The sequence below is a fragment of the Myodes glareolus genome, chromosome 11, assembly GCF_982192425.1.
Source record: "Myodes glareolus chromosome 11, mMyoGla1.1, whole genome shotgun sequence".
In the NCBI taxonomy this organism is placed as follows: domain Eukaryota; kingdom Metazoa; phylum Chordata; class Mammalia; order Rodentia; family Cricetidae; genus Myodes; species Myodes glareolus.
Genome location: NC_142036.1, coordinates 3,785,942 through 3,807,269, shown reverse-complemented (window position 1 = coordinate 3,807,269; position 21,328 = coordinate 3,785,942). Strand labels below are relative to the sequence as shown.

The 21,328-nt window shown below is 43.6% G+C and overlaps 1 protein-coding gene across 1 annotated transcript in view; it reads right to left on the bottom strand.

Moving 5' to 3' along the window:
* Dnah11 (dynein axonemal heavy chain 11) overlaps positions 1–21,328 on the bottom strand; it is a 327,366-nt gene that overhangs the window by 277,437 nt on the left and 28,601 nt on the right. Inside the window, exons 9-18 of the mRNA XM_087911463.1 lie at positions 20,279–20,395; positions 15,487–15,624; positions 14,954–15,078; positions 14,108–14,303; positions 10,768–10,872; positions 10,236–10,628; positions 5,185–5,517; positions 4,762–5,013; positions 4,511–4,680; positions 3,501–3,723 (exon numbers count right to left, since the gene is read on the bottom strand). Of these exons, the coding sequence (XP_087767589.1) occupies positions 3,501–3,723; positions 4,511–4,680; positions 4,762–5,013; positions 5,185–5,517; positions 10,236–10,628; positions 10,768–10,872; positions 14,108–14,303; positions 14,954–15,078; positions 15,487–15,624; positions 20,279–20,395 (2,052 nt within the window). The remainder of the gene's footprint in view (positions 1–3,500; positions 3,724–4,510; positions 4,681–4,761; positions 5,014–5,184; positions 5,518–10,235; positions 10,629–10,767; positions 10,873–14,107; positions 14,304–14,953; positions 15,079–15,486; positions 15,625–20,278; positions 20,396–21,328) is intronic.

The following is a 21,328-nucleotide window of genomic DNA, read 5'->3' as shown; positions in this document are numbered from 1 at the left end:
ACTACCTCCACTCTGCCCTCCCCACCCACGCTGCAAACAGATGAGGAGCCACTGACTGTCTGTGACAGACATGGAGAAGCATGGCTGTGTCCAAGGACACTGAACTTGTCTGGCCACACACAGCCACGTCTCGTGACATGGCCCTGACTTGCTGGGCTGCACGGCAAAGCTCCACAGGCTGCTTTGTGACCCTCAGTAGACACTTGATGACCAGTCCAGCTGCTGCAGATTGTAAAGAGGGTGCCGCGCTAAGTAGCTGTGTGGAGAGGGTACTACAGCGGTAAAGCACATTCTTGGACTTAAAACTAGTATAGCATCTCCAAAAGAGAATGAAGGAGGCATGTGCAGAGCTTCTTCACGTGGCACATTGTACTAATGTCCCTAACAGGCCAACCAGTCATACAATCAATATAATTAGGAAGCAGTATAGTGTCATGACAGAAACCCCCTCCAACTCAGGAACCAACAGACTCGGGCTCTAAAACACTGTGCTCCCATCTTTTGCCACATCTCATCAAAATCCTGTGTCTTGTGACCCTGGATTCTGTCCCCAGCATGATGTTGCTTGACCATAATTCCAATGACTCAGGAGGTAGAGGTCAGGAGTAGGGAGGGATGAAGGAAGTTCAAGGTGAGCCTTAGCAACGTAACAAGTTCAAGGCCCAACTGAGGAGAGACCTTGTCTCAAACAATAGGAGCAACACAACCCAATCCAACTCAGCATCCCATCATAAGCCATGGGCAGGAAGTCAGGAGGGTCACAGGAGACATCCCGGTCCGTACCTTCCTCAAATACAGCAGACGTGACAAGTGCTTGTAAAGTCTAAATACCCCTTTACTTGACGCAAAAAGCAAAAGATTGGACCATCTCCAAAGTCTAACGGATAGAATCCAATTTGGGGAGGGAGAGGAGGTAACTCAATGTGAGGCACAGTGAACGAGGGCCTCTGGGAGAGACGGAGTGGATAAGCCCTGTGGACCAGAACTCTACTGCTGCTGCAGGGGAGACTGTGTGCAGCGTATGAGGACGAATGGGTAGGCTGAGCAACTACTACTGTTAGCTGGGTTGGGGAAGTAAGAACTGGATTAAAATATGAACAGCAGACATGCCAAGGAGAGAACAGACTAAAAAGGCTAATGATGACAAAGAAGTTCTCAGAGATAGAAGCACATCTAAGGTGCGCTTTGTTTTGTTTATAATCCTAGAAGTTAGCACAGACACATCTTAAAAGTGCAAGTTATTCGGGAAAAGTTACATCTCAACATATTTTTCCTCTCATCCGTGGTCTGCTTCTGAAACATGGACGATTTAATATTTTCAATTAACATTGATACTTTCAAACCCTGAGGAAGTCAAATTTTCATATTATAAATTCTCGAGGAAATGAATACTTCCCCTTACTGATTAATTATGTTATAACTGGCTTCTCTGTGAGGTAAACGCCAAGGTCCAAGGTCTGACACAAAGAATACCCAAGTTCTTTAAAGAAGATATATTGGGGCAGTAAGGTGGCTTAAAGGGTAGAGGCATGTATCTCCAAGAGTGAGCTCGATCTCCAGAACCCACGTGGTTGAAGGAGAGAACCAGTCCTGAAAGTTGTCTTCTGACCTCCATACATCTCCCTCATATATACATACAACACCCAGAAAAAAAAATAAATGTGAAAACTAAGTAAATTTAAAAAAAAAAACCTTTGTAACTGATGCTGCTATGGTTATTTTATCTCTCAGGGGTGTTAAGCATTTGTCTGGCCAGTTTGTCACTTGTCCCAGGTAGCAGCTCAAAGGACAGTTCCATGTAAAACAGAATAATTCATACACAGCAGTTCCCTGTGTCCTTTAAGGTCAAAGATCACTTGCAATAATATATTGTTGCGTTTTGTCCTCTCAGAACAAAATGTTGCCACCAGTGTGAAAACCAATTCGGCAATCCTTGAAAGAGTCACATACAGAACTACCATATGACCCAGCAAGTTCACTCCTAAGTTCATGCCAGAAAAAAATAAAAACAGTTATTCAAATATCCACACATCAGTGTTCAAAAGAAAATAATTCATGCTCGCCAAGATGGAGGCAAGTCTTACACCCATCAGCAGACGGACAGGTAAACACAAGATCAAAAGCAGCAAAACGTCAATCATGATAGAAAGTGAATATGCTTCAAAGCCATTCTATCAGAAGAAGCCAAATCCAGCGTGTGGGCTGGGGGTAGAGAAGGACTGTGGCAATGGAGTGTGGTAATGAATGGCAGTTTCTTTGCCGGATGAGGAAAATTTGGTGGCACTGAACAGAAGTGGTGGTAACACAATGCTGTGAATACACTAATTCCCAGTTAATTGTACATTTAAAATATTACTTTCACGTTAACCTAGATGTCAACTTCATCTGAATAAAAAAGAAGTAACTGAAATAAGTTGGAAACAGCAAATATAGACAAATAAAAATTACCTCAAAAAGAGTCACAAGAAATAGTTTTCCAAAAAGGAAAGAGAGGCCAAGGCATTATCTAGTGTGCCAAGGCAGATAGATGAGAGCTGTCCCCAGAAGGACTGAGAAGCAGATGCTGTAGCTAGAGACTCTCTTAGAGAGCAAGCAGAGAACCAGATTCTTGCATCCATTTAAACACCAGGAATGGTACATGCATACGGTAAGCCCACAGCTGTCGGGTGGTGTAGAGGCAGGGGGATTATGAGAGCTTGCTGACTGTCACTCTTGCTCCAGATTCAGTGCAGTACCCCAACTCAGGGACTTGGGCAGAGAAGAAGAGAGCAGGTGTCCTCCTGGTGTCCTCCTCGGGCTGTCATATTCACCACATATACATTCACATGCATACGGAATCAGTCAGTATTTGAGTGTGTGCTCTGACCACTAAACTCAAAATGAGTTTTGGCTAATGCACCCACTGATTACATTCACAAAGTCTGTTGTAAGTCCACCCCACTCCACTCTATACAGAATTCCAATATGCACAGCAGCAGAAACTCAACTTGAAGATCTTTTCCTCATAAATTTGGTTAAAATTAAGCAGACCTTGCTTGTATTCTGGCACCTACCAGCCACCAAATGTTTCTGGAGCACAGCCAGTGCGAAACAGATCTGTCAGGAAAACAGAGATTTTTCCCATCCAGACCAGACTCTACATTTTTATCATCACATCCATGACGTATTTTAGAATGCTTCTCAGATGGCGGGCAGCAGAGAATGCAGAAGCTGTGGGTATGGCTGCATGGCACACATGAAAATGACGGGGACTCGGGGACTCAAGGAGCAGTGTGGAGGTGTGGATCGCCGGGACAGCGGGAGGACAGTGTCGCAGTGGATGAGAATGTTTTCTTATGCCGCACACAGAGATGAGTATTGGTTGGCCTTACCACTTCTACGGCATGAAAACATTCATCTCTTTTATCTTCAGAAAACACTGTCTGCATCTCGCTTCATGCTGTGACAAGACTGTAAAGTCAGCCCTGGCTGAAGGAATTGCCTGTCTCATGGGCGCTTACCTCTAACTGGGCGTAGACTTGCTCGGGCAGCTTCTGACCATAGCTTTCCAGCAGCATGATGGTTTCCTTCAGGGGTTCAAAGAGCTCATCAGTAGCTCTCTGCCGGCTTCTTACAGCCAGAAGATGGCCCATGATGTCTACTAAGCTGCTGTGGTCGCCTTCACTTGGCTGTTGCTGCAGACCTACATCTGTCCTCTTGATGAACCCCTGCAGTTCATTCAGACTGCAACGAACATGTACACACATGTATGCACACTCTATGTTAATGGAAACATCTTGCCTCATATAGAGCTCCAAGCAGGAATATGCACCATAGCAGAAAGACAGAAACAATCAAGTGCCTATTACCAGATTTAAGCATCCATTTGTGTCATTCCATACATTCCTCTCCACACCATGCCACAACATCTTCTCCAGCCTGCGGCAATGACTAACCATGCTCGTTCTCTGTGGGTAACTTCATGTAGGTAGAACAACACTGTTTGTGGCCTGCAGCTGGTACCTTTCCCCAGACAGAGGTTTTCAAGGTCGTTCATGTATGAGCATTTCAAGGTCATTCATGTATGAGCATTGACTTGATGGGACCTTATTTTCATTATATATAAATATTCTTTTTTAAATCTACTCTAAAGTTAGCAGTACAAATACTATTGGAGTTGATTTGTTAACTACAAACCAGTCAGCTGTGGGTTTACATACAGAGGCCAGAGGCCAACTTCAGGGGTCAGTCTTCAGATTTTACGCAACTTTGTTTGGTTTTGAATCAGGGTCTCTAACTAAGCCTAGGGTGTGGGGCTGTAGGCTGGCTGGTTAGCAAGCCTTAGGGATTTCTCTGTTTTCGCCTTCCCACATCTGGAAGTAATGCATATTCTGCCACACTCAGTTTTTACATAAGTACAGAGTCCTCACTCTTACACGACAAGCAGTTTACAGATTGAGCCATCGCCACAGCCCACCAGCCAACTTCTGTCAAAAGCTAGACCCATTTCAAACCCAAAGGTGAAGGCTACCTGCCGATGACAAATCTCAGCAGGTGCTCCTGGAACATCCAGCTCCACTTCCTGATCACACTGAGCAAGCTCAGCTTGAAAGGCTTCATGTCTACCTTGAACCAACTGTTAAACACTCGGAAGTCATCAAACTTGCTCATCTGAACATACAAAGACTCATAAATGTCGATCTGTAAGATTAGGAAAAAACACAATATAGCAACTTCATGAAAAGCTAGTAAATAGTACTAAATGCTAAGGGGTTGCCTTGCCTGTTCTTTGAATTGTTCTAGAGTTGGTGGCTGCAGGATGTCCTCATTGGCATGAGCGTCCATCTCCTCAGATGGTGCAGCGTGGCCATACAGGAGGAACTGCTTCAGCATCTCAGCTCGGTCGTCCACCCAGAGGTAAGAGTAGGTCTCCAGAGAGCTTCTGAACTCCAAGACTTTGTTGGTGACATCAGCCACTCTGTTCATTATCTCCTGCCGGACCTCTGCCAGGCCTAGCATGTTATCCATGTCGTTCTAAACGAGAGGGGAACCACGTGTGTCCTTATCCAAGGATTTCTTACCATAACACTATCCAATGTAATCATTCAAGGGACATCCTCAACAAAAGGAAAAAAAAATTCTGTGTGCCTGTGTGACCCTAACTGGCATCTTCTCATTATCCCAGTTTGGTTCCTGAGAGAATACCTGGTAGTTTGCGATGCCCAGGTGTGCCGCCACACGCTCCATCTGGGCAGACATCCGGAAGCTGCCACACAACATTTCCTCCACCAGATCGTAAAAGCCGTCCCCAGACTCTCTTTCCAAAGGGGGCTTAAACACAATCTCAGGGGGCATTAAGAACATTTGTGCTTGGAAAAACGGTGCAGGTTTTAACTGTCTCTCTGTGTTCATCAGGAAGAAGTCCAGGTCATGCAAGATGGCCTGAAAAAAGCCTTCCACCACAATGTCATCAATGAATTCCACATAAATTTTCCAGGAATCCAGAGAAGGATCAGCTCTGAAGAGCTTCCGGTTCTCCTAAGAATGAAAGATGAAAGGGTCAATGCTAATCAACCTAAAAAGGAAGCCTGCCCTGGAGTGCCTGCTGAGGAAAGGACTGTATTTTTGGATGTGGTGTCCAGACATTCAAATCTAAGGCTATAGAACCTTTTGGTAAAAGACAAAGGCTGATGTAGGATTTTATAATAGTATAGCATTAAGCTAACATACCAAATATATTCAAAAATATCCTTTAAAAGAAAAAATCAATATGAAAATTGATATCTTCAAGTACAGGCAAGAAATATACTAATTCCCAGCAAATTCCGGAAACCCTGGACCCCAGGCCCCAGTTCCTGGACTGTTCCCAGTTTATATGGTCAAGGACTTTGCTATCCAAGCCCTTAAATAAAGAGATTTCCTAATGGCCTCTGATAATAGTATTCTGGGACACTATGGTATTACTAAGTTGGGGATGGGATCCTATGAGTTTGCTGCCTCCAAATGTAGGGCTAGATCTCCTGGCAGTGTTGCATTTCATGTCATGTATCTGGAACGTCCACAGACAGTCATGCGACCTGCATGCATGCATCCTGAGAACCTGAACACAACAGCCTTTCCTTTTGTGGTCACTAGAAAGCCAAGGGATAGGGATAAAAGCAAAAAGGGAGAAATTCTATAGATATGAAAAACAAAGTCCCTGACACATTCATCCTCCCCCTGCCACTCACAAAGATTCCTTGAGTCAAAGAGGAAAATGTCCCTCACAGGCTGGACACATCTAACCAACCGACATGTGTCTCCTTTACAGCTGCCTCATGCTGGGAAATTTTCTCATTTTCTTACACAGAATGGGAGTTTTGAAACTACTCAGCTCTGACTTGAGGAAAAACAGAGAACATTGTTAGAAGAAAAATGCCAACTGTACTCTCTGAAAAGGCAGAGAGTAACTCTCTTTCACAAAGGTTTCTAGCCAGGTTTCTTGCTGGCCAGTGCATTTTAATTGGGATTTATTAGTATGAATGTCTAACACCTGATATTGGAGTTTAAGATTTTTTTTTTATTATCAAGAAATGTTAACCAGGTAGCGGTGGCACATGCTTTTAATGCCAGGACTCAAGAGGAAGAGGCAGTTGTGTATCTGCAAATTCGTGGCTAGCCTGGTCTACATAGCAAGTTCCAGGAAAGCCAAGGCTACACAGAGAAACATGTCTTGAAAACTAACAAAAAATAAAAGAAGGGAAGGAAGAAAGGAAGGAAGAAAGGAAGGAAGGAAGGAAGGAAGGAAGGAAGAAAGAAAGAAAGAAAGAAAGAAGGAAGGAAGGAAAGAAAGAAAGAAAGAAAATGTAATTCCCCTGCCCCAGAAAACTAATTGTGATCTGCCACCTGTCCGCTATGAGGCAGACCCTACTACATGAGCAGGTGTTAAGCCCACCCCCACAAAGTCACGGAAGATTTGACAACACCAAAGAGAGCCACACCCGATGGTAGCTTAAGATGCTAAGAATACTGTAATATTCAGATGTGTTCTTCCCTTATATGGCAAATGCTTGGGGGTTCTCTTCTGCTCTAGGCGCCTTGGGCAGCACCTTGGAGAAAACACAGTTCTACCGACAACCTGATCACAGACTTCTAGCCTAGATTTCTAGACCACAAGAGAACACACTTCTGTCAATTAAAATCCCCACTTGTGAAACTTTGCTTTTAGTTCATCCATGAAGGCTCTGTCCTCATGACATTACCCTCTTCCAAAGGCCCTAGCTCCTGTTCCCAGGACCTTGAATGTTAGAATCTGAGCTGGGGAGGGATTATCATCCAGACCACCTTAGAGGTCCCAGATGGCTCCTGACTAGGAGCAATGGGAATGACTAGAAAGGTTGGGGTCTGGATGTGTTTTGAATTAAGCAGAGCTAACACCTTTTCTCCTGGGCCAGATGCGGAGGATGAAAGGGGAGATGCTGACCACACATTCCGTCAAGATCTGCAGGAGGTCCTGTGAAAGGAACGGACATTTATGGGAAGACCGGGGTTTCCATTTTAGACAGTTGGAGGTGTTCATTGGTCAAATAGAAGAGTTGGACAATCAGGTTTACTAGTCTGGGAATCAAGAGAAGGTTCCCACTGGAAATGCAAATTCAAGAGCAAAGACACTAAACCAGGATGTGGGAGGAGGCCTTCCAACAGACTCGGGGAGTCTGGGCCTGCTGCCCAGGGTGCCATGCCTCTCTTGTGGAAGGGACAGTGGCACGGCAGGTCCATACCTGCTCTGAGGTGTTGTCTGGGCTTCACGAGGCAGAAAAGAACCTTGGAGGCATCTGGCATGCAAAGTAATAACACATCTGGAAATTGAACTAAATTGAAACAAAAGTAAACCTGTAAGGTCTCCCTATCTATCCCCCCTCCACGAAGGCTAGCATCTCACCTCCCTTAGCCTCCCCTCTCACTTCCCTGAACACACCAGGTGCTCTGGCTAGCCAGCAGCTTCCTCTGTACGTCACTGCCAGCGCCGGCCATGTCTGATTTCACTTAGACCTGCTGTAATCACATGATTGACCTGCACCCTCTCGCCAACCCTCATCGAGTGCCCAGCTTTTCCTGTAGCACTGTCCAGTTCTGACACACCAGGCTTATTCTCCCCCACTAGACCGTAAGCTCCAGCAAGGATCTTTGTTCTACTCACTGACGTATCGCACACTTAGAATGGGGGACCAGGGAGATGGCTCAGTGGGCAAAGCACCTGCACACAAGCATGAGAACTGGAGCTCGGTCCCCAGCACCCACACAAATGCCTGGTAGGTGGTCATCCGCCTAGAATTTCAGAGCTCTCCAGATCAATCTGACTGTCCTGGTGAGCTCCGGACCCAGTTGTGATCCAGCCCCGAGCAATCATGTGGTGAGCAACATCACCATCGGATGGACCTGCACATGCATGCACACCCACTGGCATGAGCACTGCACATACAAGTGCTCCCACACAGGTCCAGGCATGCATGAACACACAGGTGCATACAAATAAACAAAAACTTAGAAAGGTATAAGGACACAGGAGGCTCACAGGAAAGTCACAATCCTTTCTCTCCCCTACTGCTGAACTGGGGTCCTTCATCTCACACATGGGAAAACCAGGTCCAGTTTCTGGGAGGCATAGGCTGAACACCGTAGTTTCCAGGCTGTACCAAGTGTCCTTTCTCTGTCCAGTACCACAGTGTGGGGAGACCAGAGGGACAGTGTTTATGGCTTCAGGATCACACGCTCCTCAAGAGAAGGTTGCACATAATGAGATTCTCAGACGTGAACAGCAGTCGCTTCCCTGGCCCCATCAGTGACTGAAATGCTAACTTCCCCTTGTTTGTCTCTCGCACTGGCTAGCTACAGGTACCAGAAGGCAATCTCGGCCAGTCCCTCATTTCACTACAGAAGGCTCCCCGTCATGTCTTGATCAGTTTCCACCTCTAAATGAGTTCCTCCAGCAAGTCCTTCCCCTCTGTGGGCTGTGAGATCATTCCAGCCCACCCAAGAACATTAGGCAATGTGAGAAATAAGGCCCTCTCTAGCCCTGACACTTTCCAGGTATAGGTAAACTTGCACAGTGCCCCACAGCAAGTCTCTGCATGTTCACGGGCCTCCGCCTCCACTTTCCCCTTCTCTGTCCAGTCTCCTGGATAACTCTGCAGGCTGACACCAGTGTGTCTCTTTGCCAAGGCAGCCATGGCTTCTACTTTCCCCATTTCCTGCCCAACTCTGGCTTTCGTTTCTAGGTCCTAAGTAGGGATGAGGCATGTGTAAATTCCTCCCACTTGTGGCAGTTGAATGTAATTTCCCCTATAAGCTTGTGGCACTATTGGGAGGTGTGGCTCTGTGGAGGAATTGTGCCACTGTGGAGGTGGGCTTTGAGGTCTCATACATGCTCAAGCATACAGTGCTCACAAAGGTTAGAATAAGCTGTTGGATAACTTGGAAGGGCAGTTAAAGATGGTTATGAGCTGCCATGTGGGTGTTGGGAATTGAACCCAGGTCTTCTGCAAGAGCAGAAAGTGTTTCAACCACTGACCCATCTCTCCAGCTCCAAGAAACTCAAATATATTTTTTAAAAGCAGAGTAACTATTACTGCCCTCCTTAGGAGATCACGAAAACAAGGTGGCTGACACTAGCCAACCAAGTAGAAGGATTTAATAACAACCAAAGGGATCACCTGGTCAAAGAAGGATCGATCTCTACCTCCGTAGCTTTGGAGCCTGCCCTGGAACTCGCTCTTGGCTGGCTCGAACTCACAGAGATCCACCTGCCTCTGCCTCCTGAGTGCTGGGATTAAAGGCGTGCATCACCGTCCCTGCAACCTCTACTTTTTAGTTAGGTCATCGTATTTCATATTCACATCTCTCCCTCAGGAGTGAGGAATGGGAACTACACAAAGCACAGGCAAATAACACAGACTTTTCCACCTTGAATTACAGCAAGACCATCTGTTAACCCATTCAGGCCTGGTCTACAGCATTAGGTTAGCATCTGTTAACCCCTTCAGGCCTGATCCACAGCGTGAGGTTAGCATCTATCTGTTAACTTTTTCTAGTCTGATCCACAGCATGATGTTAACATTTATCTGTTAACCCTTTCAAGTCTGATCTACAGCATGAAATTAGCATCTGTTAATCTGTTGACTCCTTCAGGTCTGATCTACAGCGTGAGGTAAGCATTTCTTGTTCTGCTCTTTATGAAATAAAAAGCTTTATATATGTAGAAATGTTGGAACTATTACCTCTACCAAGTTGTGTATCTTGCAGCCATCTTCTTGTATCAGCTTGTATTTTTTAGCAAATAGGTCCCCCTTGTCTTCCAAGGTGAAGGCAGCCTCTCTTCTGGGCTCCCTCCGGGGCAACAGTGGCCACTCTGCCCAGCACTGCATGGTTTGCTGGATTGTTCGTACATTGCTCTGAGTCTGGGCCACTCTGAGCTCCAGCTCCGTGGTGGCCACTTGTACCCTCTCCATGTAGACCCGGAAGTCATCCTGCCAGGTCAGCCATGTTGCAGCTGCCTTGAGCTGCTCGTCAACAGCTTGGAGCTCGTTCTCAATGAGAGGGTGTTCGACCTCCAGAAGGGTCTGCTTCAGCCTATTGTAGCTTTGTACAAGAAGCTCAAGACTCCCAATGCACTGAGCAAGAAAACACGAAACAAAAAGGGACCAGGTTTATTAGCATCTTTCTGTATCAAATGTCACAGGTCTCCAAACCAAGAAATAAAATTCAAAGTATTTTCATCTCAAAGATACCAAAGTATCAAAAGCCACAAACCTTTAAAATGATGTTCCTTTTCTGGAAAATGCCTAAAGCTGAATCTGGTATGTCGGATTTCTTCAGCATCAAAAGGTATTTGACATCTCTCAATACTGCCACAAGCTATTTCAAGAATATTGAGAATTATTGCATACTTTAAGAATTCCTGTCTTGGCCACTAAGACAGCTAGTGAGTAGGAAAGCTTGCTGGGCAGGACTGCCAGCCTCAGCACAGGCCCTACTTCCCACAGGAAAAACCCAGGTGTGCTCACATGTGCAACCCCAGCCCAAGGTCTCCTGCAGTGATGCAGGGTGGAGACAGAAGACCTATTGGAAGCGCCCATAGTTGCTGCAGCAGTAGAAACGAGAGAAATGACCTCCGAAGCACAGAGGCAAACTACTCCTGCAAAGTGGTCCTCTGACTCTCCATGTGCCCCATACTTTCTCTCTCTCCCTCCCCTTCAAATAAATACAAATGAGTAAGACACTAAAAATAAGGGCACATTTCAGTGTTAAAATGAGTTTAACATAAAATGCTTAAAATGTCATCTAGCAGTTACTGTATTTCTAGTTCAAGGAAACGGAGTTTTGCTTCATCTGCTCCGCTGAACCCCAAGTCGTATCTGCCTTCCTCCAGTAAGGAATATGAGCTCTACTGCTCAAAGCAAATGTCATTTTTTTAATTAATTAATTTTATCTTTTTAATTTTTAAAATGTTATCTAATTTAATTTTATCTTAAATTCTGAGCATTCCAGAATCCACAGACTGCATGGAATGAGAGTTGTCAGTGTTTGGTGTGTGGTGGTTGCTTCTAATGCTCACAGTTGTTCTCAAAGGGAAAGCAAGGCTGTAGATGGTGCTAAACCCATGAGACTCTCAATTAACCCTAATACATTTCCAAATTGCTTTTATACATATTTGTATGTTTTACTACTTATCTATTATTGTAGTTTGAATGTAATGGCCTCCATAAGTACTATTAGGAGTAGGTGTGGTCTCGCTGGAGGCAGCGTGTCCTCGTGGGGCAGACCGAGGTCTCCCGTACTCACGATCCTGCTCAGCCTCACAGCTGACTGAGGAAGCGTGTCCTCGTGGGGCAGACCGAGGTCTCCCGTACTCACGATCCTGCTCAGCCTCACAGCTGACTCTCCTGTCGCCTTCTGGTCAAGATGTTGCCAGTACCAGGTCTACCTGCACACTGCCATGCTCCTGCCGTGACGATAATGGGCTGAACCTCTGAACTGCAAGCTGTCACCTCAATTAAATGTTTTACTTTAAGAGTCTGCTGTGGTCACGCTGTCTCTTCACAGCAATAGAAACCCTAATTAAGACATCTATTTGGAAATAATTACCATTTCCAGAAAAAAAAATATGCCTGCGATACGTCTGGGAGACCCCTCTCACCCAGATAGGATGGCTAAGGAACTGAACATGTAATAAAGCCTGCGATACGTCTGGGAGAACTCTCTCACCCAGCCAGGATGGCTAAGGAACTGAAACATCATCCACTGAGTCCACCATGGAGGTGGGGGTGGGGAGACTAGTTCTCTGGGGTCATAAGTCACTATGTCAGTTTTCTTGGGAAAATATTTATGTTGGTGTATGAAATTTCCATTAGCAAAATAAGGTGAGGGTATTTGTGTTTATTTTGGGAAAATAGACCAGAATTAGGGTGTTCAGCATGACCTTCTAATTGAGTAAGCAGACTTCCTGCTTCCTAAGCAGGCATTGGGATTGCTGGGGAGGGTCTGCAGGATCGCTTCCACGATACTGAACATTCTTCATTATCCAAAACTCATTGTTTTTTTTAATCACAAAAGTTACAAAGAGGATTGCCTTTTACTCTCATGAAAAGTCATGGTAGGTGAACAGAACAGAATAATTTTGTGCCTCTTATTTAGAAGATAAAAGGACTAGGATGTTGTGTAAAATATATATTAGAGATATTGCGTGTGGCCAGGCATGGTAACACACACATCTAATCTCAGCCAACACTTGAGAGGCAAAGGCTGATAGATACCTTTGACAGGGTGGTATTCATAAAGAGACTCTGCCTCAAAAAAGTCAGTCCATTGAGCAATCAATCAATCTCTCGCTATATATGTATATGTGTGCACACACAATATATATATATATATGAATACATGTTTACTAAACATGTGCATATTGAAATTATACACACACACACATACACACACACACATACACACACACACACCCAAATACAGTTCTGCTAATAAGGCTTCTGTACTGTCATTGTACGTAAGATGCTATATAGTTAGCCATGAGTTGGGAGCATGACTACAACCCCAGCACTAAGGAAGCAGAATCAGAAAGGTCTCAGTCTAAAGACAGTATAGACTCCATAAGACCCTGCCTCAAAAAACAGACAATGGAATATGTAATGAAATTATTTCACATATATTGAAAAGACTTGAAATCTATGTTACATGACAGTAAAAAAAAAAGCAATCCATTCTGGATGCTATTTAGCTGTGAATATTTTATGTCAATGATTTGTTTTATATTTTAAATTACTGTCTGATTATCATCAGCTTAGCCACCACCATACATCATAAGACAGTAACAAGAAGCTTAACTTCCCTTTGGGAGAAATGACAGCAAGCAGAAACACCTTTTGTCAACCAAAAGCATGACAAATCTTTGCTCCTTTTAATCTGTGGCTTTCGTGTCTTAATTGACTAAAACAATCCAGTACTTGTTATGAAAATACACACACCAGAAGCCATGTAGTAGACTCTACACGTACCAGTCAACTGAGTTAAGGTTACTAAGGTTCATAGCTGTCAGGCAGGAAGTTTCAACACGGAACAAAGAAAAGATGAAATGGACCCTGTTCTCAGGAGCTCACCATCAGGTGAATATGGGGTGAACGTCATTACAAGGTATTAATCAATTAATAAGGAGCAGAGGAAGTGCCTGTAATCCCAACTACTTAGGAGGCAGAGACAGAAGAAATGTTAGTTCAACATTTTTCTGGACTACAAGGTAAGTTCAAAGCCAGCCTGAGCAACAGTGAGATGCTGGTCTCCCCCAAAATAAATCAGTAAGGAACTTGGCGATGAAAAAGTAGAGTATAAATAAATAAGCTCACTGATAGAGTGTTTGCCTAGAATCTCTGAGTTCCTGAGTTCATTCAAACACACATATACACGACATATGCACGCTCACACTCGTATACACATGAAAACAAATCTGTTTAAAATTTACACTCCGCACAGAAGCACGACTTTCCCAGAATAGAGTTTAAATGACTGAAGTGGACCCGCTCATCTCCAGGGAGGCTTCAGGGACAAACGAACAGCATCTTGATGCGTTAAAAAAGTAAAGTCCTACCTTTGGGTCAAAGTTGACGCTAAGTAGGCCATTAATGGCACTGAATTTAACCAAGGGCTGATTCAAATTAAGTTCACAGATTTCCTCCACATTTCTTCTCCATTTACTATAGACATGGCTTTCAAATCGATCAAGCAAAGCGGTGATTTCAGCAAACTTCTGACAGACTGCAGCCTCGTCAGGACTGTCTGGAAATCTGCAGCAACAAGGTGTTCTAGGTTTCTACGTACGTCAGAGAAGGAAGTTTATTTTGAAATAGAGAATGGGATCATAGATTATAGAGGTCAGAGAGGAAATGGATGAAAGCCTTACAGTGTTGTAAAATCGCATCTGTTTAAAGACAGAAGTAGTTACAAGTGAATAAATGGAACTCCAAAGGCTTCGCTAGAGTCAACAAATCACCATTTCCTAGAAGGAGGTTAAAAAGGGTGCAGAGGACTAGGTGACAAAGGGGAGCTTGAAGAAGAGAAAGTAAAATACTTTAAACTTTCCAGAGAGTGAATGAAAAGATAAAAGGACCAGCAAAAACTGTATGGATAATATGACATTATGAGTCCCATAAAATATTCCAGAATTATGATAAAACCCTCTCACCAGCTCTAACCCGGCCAAAAAGGAGCAGGCCCACACACCCTCAAGCGCTAACATGAACAGCCACAGCCAGGTGTGTGACGGCACTTTCTGTGATCCTGGAGGTACAGGCAGAGGCAGGGGAATCAAGACTTCAAGGTCATCCTCAGCTACCTAATGAGTTTGAGGACTATCTGGGCAGCAGAGATTCCATCTCAGTACAAGAACACCCACAAGACCGTCGCGATTCACCATGCAGTCAGCCTGTCTACTCACAGATAATGGAGAGATGTAAAGTTTGACCAAAATATTTGAAGGCGTTCAAGGAGCATTCTGGCCCATTTAATATTTCCAGAGGTGAATGGCATATTTTTGTTGAGAATTTCATGCCCTTGTTCAATCTGTACGTTTCATGAAGAGGAAGAAAGGGGACACTTAGTCAGGGTGTTTTCCAACCTTATACACAGTTTTTATTTTACTTTCATAGTGACATTAAACATGTGTGTTTAATAATGCCACTAATCGAGTTCCCCATCCTGTCGGAAAACCATTAAATAGGAGCATTCAGTTGGCAGCAGAGCTCAGCGGTAGACCCTTTCCTAGCATGGTGAAGGTGCCAGGTTCGATTCCCAGCACTAAACATACTTGCTGCTGACACTAACTTCAAATCCTTAAGTATAATTTATCTAATAAATCTAATCTTTTCACACAATAAAATGACTCTAGTGGGTAGCCATGCTGTGCTGAAGTTTCTCAGTCTTAACTCCACTCACCCGCATCACGTGATCATCATACAGAACTCCACTCACCCGCATCACGTGATCATCATACAGGTGCTTACACGCATCCAGCTCTGCATGAAACATGTTCAATAAAGTGCTGTAATGTGGGCTGAAAATTTCCATGACAACTGGTTTCTCTAGAAAATTCCCAAATATGGTCAAAAGCTGTGAAAAAAAAATCAAAGTTAAAGAAAGGTTAAGAACTTTGGGCTTTAGTAAAGAATTCAGTTCACAACTTCCCCAACTTGGTTTCTCCTACTACTAGAAGCAAAATCTAGAACTCTAAAATACATGTGGTGCCACTAAAGACAAGATATATTTTGTGTTTTCCTAAAATTCTATATAACCAATAAGCCACATTCCACATGAAATTTCTTTGCCTCCATGGAAATTGAGAATATCAGAAATGAGTCAATATTACCAGCAGTCCTGGCCCATGGTTGCAAATCCCTTCTGCTGGGTGTCAGGGAATGTTCTCATCTTGTTTAGTGTGTGTAATAGTGTGTGTTGTGTGTTTCTCCTCATCAACAAGTACGCCAAATGTACCAGTAGCACTAACTGCTCTGCTCAGGCCTCTAGCACACCCTGAAGATCTAGCTGTCCCTAATAGTGGTCTGATGCAGCAAGGGTTACTATTCTGAGAACACTCTGTAGGTGGATACCTCCTTTGACACAAAAGCCCTGGCTCAAGCCAATGCCTTAAGCTGATCAAGTTGTCTCTTTCTCAGAAAGAGCACATGTCTACAAATTAATGCAACTGAAGTCATAAGTAGGCAGAAACTATGTGCAAGCAGAGGAAGCCCATGGAGAGAGTGGGACAGAGAGAAGTAGACAACAGTCTACTACCAATCTAGTGACGGCACCAGCTTCCTGAAGGCCCACAGTCTCCACTGCTCTCTGAAGACTTCCAGGTTTCCCAGTTCCTCACCAGTAACCATGAAGGTGAGCTAAGTTTATTCTCTGGTGTGTTCTCAAGAGGTGGCTTCTTGGCAAGCTAAATCCCATATGAATGGGATATTTGTATGCAGTGAGAGTTTACACAGTGCTGTGTAACTGAAGGCCTTAGAAACACTTCTGTCGGATGCTCTCCCACAAGGAACTGAAGTGCAGGGGGATGCCGCTGGCCAAAATGCATAGCCGAGTGGCAGAACTAGACTAAAAGCAAGGTCTCGTCCTTCGCTGGCATCCTCTTGGTCTCTCCATCCAAGGGCTTGCTTTCTCCTGTTTCAGTTATCAGTGGCTAACTGCAGTCTAAGAACACCAAATATGAAAGTTCTAGAAAGAAACAATTTCCTTAAGTTTTGTTCAATTCTGTAATTTTATGTTGCATTGCTGTAATGATTCTGTTTATTATCAATGTTGTTACTCTCCTAGTGTGCCTCATTTCTGAACTGAACTGATCATGGGCATGTAAGTATAAGAAATAGTGAGTTTACTTAGATAAGCTCAATGATATGCAAGGCTGAGATGGATCTTGGACTATACCTGTGTGGGATTCATATTGTGCGTACTTCATAATGTGTGCAATTTATAATGTCTGCATTTATATTGGTGTATTCTTCAAGAGATATTTCAAAACAACTAAGTAAAATGAAAATGAAGAAATTTTGTTTTTTTCTTAGGAAGCAATGAGTGTCCCTCAGACCTTTCATTGAAAAACAGCCTTATTACAGAAGTTTTGTGAACATTCTCATAAGTTACACACAATGAAAATGACACAATGAAAAAGTTATGCAAATTAAAATATAGATGCATCTATTTCGTGGGTCATCAAAGACAAGCACATTCTGGGTTTTTCTGATAATGGTTATAATGGTAACAGAAACTTTCAGATAATTTTAAAGCCAGCTGGTCAGTTATCTAGCAAATTATTAATTATCTTGTCCAGTCCACTGTGTTATCAGTTGGAGCTTCCTGTGAACTCACAAGCAAGCGTTACCATCCTAGGTTAACAGAGGAAACATCAGCATCTCCTGGAAATACATTTCTTTCATCACATTCTCTAGAAGCTTCTGGGCTACAACTCACCTTGCTTACTCTCCTGGTGGTGCTTAAGCCCTGAGTTTGCAAAAGGAAAGACAGAAATATTCCAAAGAGAGACGCTGGGGAGCTAAAAAGTAGTGCTTTTGGACTTGCCGGGCCGCCTGGGCTACCCTAACGGTGCATCGCCGTCAATACGTCAGAGTTCTGCACGGCGCCTTGAGGCGGAGCAATCAGCTGCTCAATGGAGCCTCGTGCTGTCCTTCACAGTGGCCCTGCAAGCTGAAGGCCAAATCCCACAACACTGTCTTTTCCTAAGGATTCCATTTCAGAAGTCTTTAATGCCACTGGTTCTCAGCTTCCTAATGTGAAACAGCTTTTTGTAACTCTGCTATATGGCTTAAGTAGTATCAATATTAGTTTTTCCTGAGGTTGCCTTGTTCAAAGACTTTTTAATCCTGTGGGATTTTATATATATAAATACTTATATTTATATATATATAGACATATATATGCAGGTCGAACATATCAGCATATCAGCAATGCTGGGGACTAGAAGGATCTTGGACTTCAGACTTTTGGGGAGGTGGGAGTATTTACACTCCCCACCTCTGCCTCCTCCACACACAATGAGCTACTTTAGGGCTGGAGTCCATAGCTAAATATATAATTCATGTATCTCGTCTACACTTAGACTGAAGGTCATTTCATATAATTCTTAATAGCATTGTATATGAAAGAAGTTTTAACAACATGGTGTGTGACCCCTGTGGCATGGTCTACCTCAAGGTATTTGGGAGTTTGAACACTTTGAACTTCAGATTTTTTAATGAACCATCTTCAACCTTGTACGTTGTCCAAAATCTTTTCTGAACTCTTTTTCCAGACACGCTTCAGTTTACCTTAATAGAAATCTTAGAGCCATCCATTAGCATTTCGTTTTCAGAAGGTGTCAACACTCTAGGTTCTTAGGCATGACAGGAGTCTGCCAGAACACTAGGATCCATTATCCTTCGTGGCCATGTCTTTACCAAGAGCAACATCAGGCTGTCATCTCTCAGAAACAACCTACAGAAATATTCCTCAACGGTCAGAGTTCATCAGCCTGCATCTATGGCTGAAATCATGTTTCCTGGTAGTATAGAACCCTGTACATCCTTCTTCTGCCATTACCCTCCCAACAGTGTGCCTTTTCTAATTCCAGTTAATCCAGTTACCCTCAAGTTCTCAGAGAACTCCTGCCGTCTACAAGGCAACCTAATCCTAACAGAAGCTAGAAGAGGATACCTGGGTTTCCTAAGACGGGATTTTATCTTATTATTTCAGTAGTCACGCTACAAAGATGTGGAACACTTTTTTTAAACCACTTGACAACAAGATGAAACCACTTAGAAGAAAAATAAACTAACATGTACTTAAATAACCCACATTAATTGTTGTGAGTGGGCAAGAAGAACAATTTGCACTCGACTGCTAATTAAACAGAGTTAGGAACCTCTCTATATTGAGAGTTCACTCTGTTCTTTCTTCTCGTTACCCACAAAGCTTAACAGAGAACAATTTCCAATAACAGAAATATGAGAAGTCATGCTCAGACATCAGAAAGAACTACTGTTCAATTTGGTTAGAAAAAAAAGCCCAACTCTCTGCTGAACAGGAAAGGCTCCAAAGTGGACTGGAATGCTGTCATTTTGTTTAAGAACAATATGTATGCATATGTAGCCAAAGGGAAAACAGCATATCAGGCATAGATTAATTGTACCCTAGAGAGAAAACCACAGAAACACGCCCTATATCTTGGCCAATGAGCACTTCAGTTTTATCTGAAATGATTTTTGTTCTTTTTTTTTTAAAAAATCACCATTTGTTCCTCCTCAGTCCTCACTGTCACAATGCTCAGAAGGTGACTTAAGGAGGAAATAGACCCAGTGCTGGTCAACTCATCTGAAAACCGAATAATATCTTTGAAAATCTGCCTGCTATGTCACTCTGCGCTGAGCCTGCGGTTCCCAGCTGTGCTTGCTTGGGTGGCAGACACCCAGCTTCCCTTTGGGATGTCACCTAGTAGCCACTTACACGTGGTTTGCAATGCCCTTGCTTTTAAGCTGCTCCCATTCTCTCCATCTCCAGGAGCTATCAAAATGCATTTCTTTCCCACGACTACCCCACTTGGCTGCCTCTCCCCAACCCTCCCACCCACTCACACAGCATCTGGGTGAGCAATCCAGCACGGGCTTACATCCCTCAACCCTTCACATGACTCTTAATACACATATAATCTATGAAGTTCATTCACAAAACATCCTTGCATGCTTCAAGATCTCTGATGTCAGAATGCATTAGACAACCAATGAAATTATAATTAATTCAGCAGCATTTTTTTTATTGACACATAAAAAACTGCCTGGTAATCAACGGTGCCTGACACCCAATGAAATAGGGAGAATTAGTCCTTCTTTGTTTCAGTCAGAGTAATAAAGCAGGCACAGGCAAACAAACTAAAGGCAAGGATTATTGAAATTACAGATTTTTTTAACTTTTCAATTTGGTTTACTGTCGAGTCAATATTTCATTGGCCACATTCAATCTGCTCTGTAGGAAATGAGAGCTAAAATAGAGAATGCAAGGAAAAGAGAGAAAGTTAAATGTCCTAAAAATGACCTTCCCAGAGTAAACGCCATTAGTTTCCAGGGCGTTATTCAAACCTTGAATGGGCTTAGAAGCAAAAGGAATGTGGTTGATCTGGTTATACTTTACCTGAATCAGAAAAAAATGTATTTGGCCTTGTCATCTAACAGTTCAAATAATTGACTTTCTTAGAAGCTTCCTCAGAACTGACCTTAAATGCGGATTCCAGACCACTGCAGTTGCAGAGACCTTCGCAAAGCAACATTCCAAGTCTTCTGTCAAAATCCAGGGTTTTGGATTTAAATTTGAAATAGTCGCTTTCAAATCTCTGTATAATGAAAAATAAAATGTTCAATACAGAGAAGACTCAACAGTAAAATGGCAACCACTTTAGTTTGACCTTACTTGCCCTCAGTCTCCTAATTAGCTTATTTTTCATAAGCAGATTCCAGAAAAGACCAGGAACAGCTGCACCTGTCTGACGCATGGGTGGTCAGCCTCTAGAACACTGCCCCGGGAGCATGCTACCCATGTCTCCTGAGACTCAGCCCTCCCAGTACTGTGACCCCACACTTGCATGTGGGCACTAGTGCGCCTGCCTTCCTCCATCTATCAACCACAAATAACGAGTACAGCTTGGTACACCTCCAGCACCATGGACATCGGCAAGTTCCACAGAGAGCTTGTTTATTCGTGGGATGGAAAGCCTGCGTGTGAAAGCATTGTCATCAGGTAAGCACTGAAATCCACGCATCTGTGAGAGCGTCAGGAATGACAGGAGTGGAAATGCTCAGATATTATCCCCAGGTTCTCATTAATATGCTGCTGACAACCCTGGCTTCCTCCTCATGCATAACCACCCACGCCCATGATTAGAAGGAAGGAAATGGAGAGAATGACTGCAGCTTTGTCATCTTCAGGAAGGCTGTCCCTGGAGATGCACAGCTATCTCCAGGCTTCACCAGCCCCAGGCTTAGCACAGTGAAGGTCTTCGCCTGTCTACCAACAAACCCAGCAATAGCAGTCAGTCATCCCCACAGCTAGATCTGTGTGGCTCTGTTCTCAGGGCCTTACATTAACTCAGTCATTATAGGATATGGAAGAATATAGAATATTGCTCTTCTATTTGTAAGTGGCAGAACAAACTCTTTGCATTCTAAGCCAACTCAGTATATAGTATTCCTTAGAGCCAGTGATTGTGAACTTGCTCCCTAAAGTCACTGACCATCAGTGTAAAAGGAGTTAGGTGTCACTGGATACA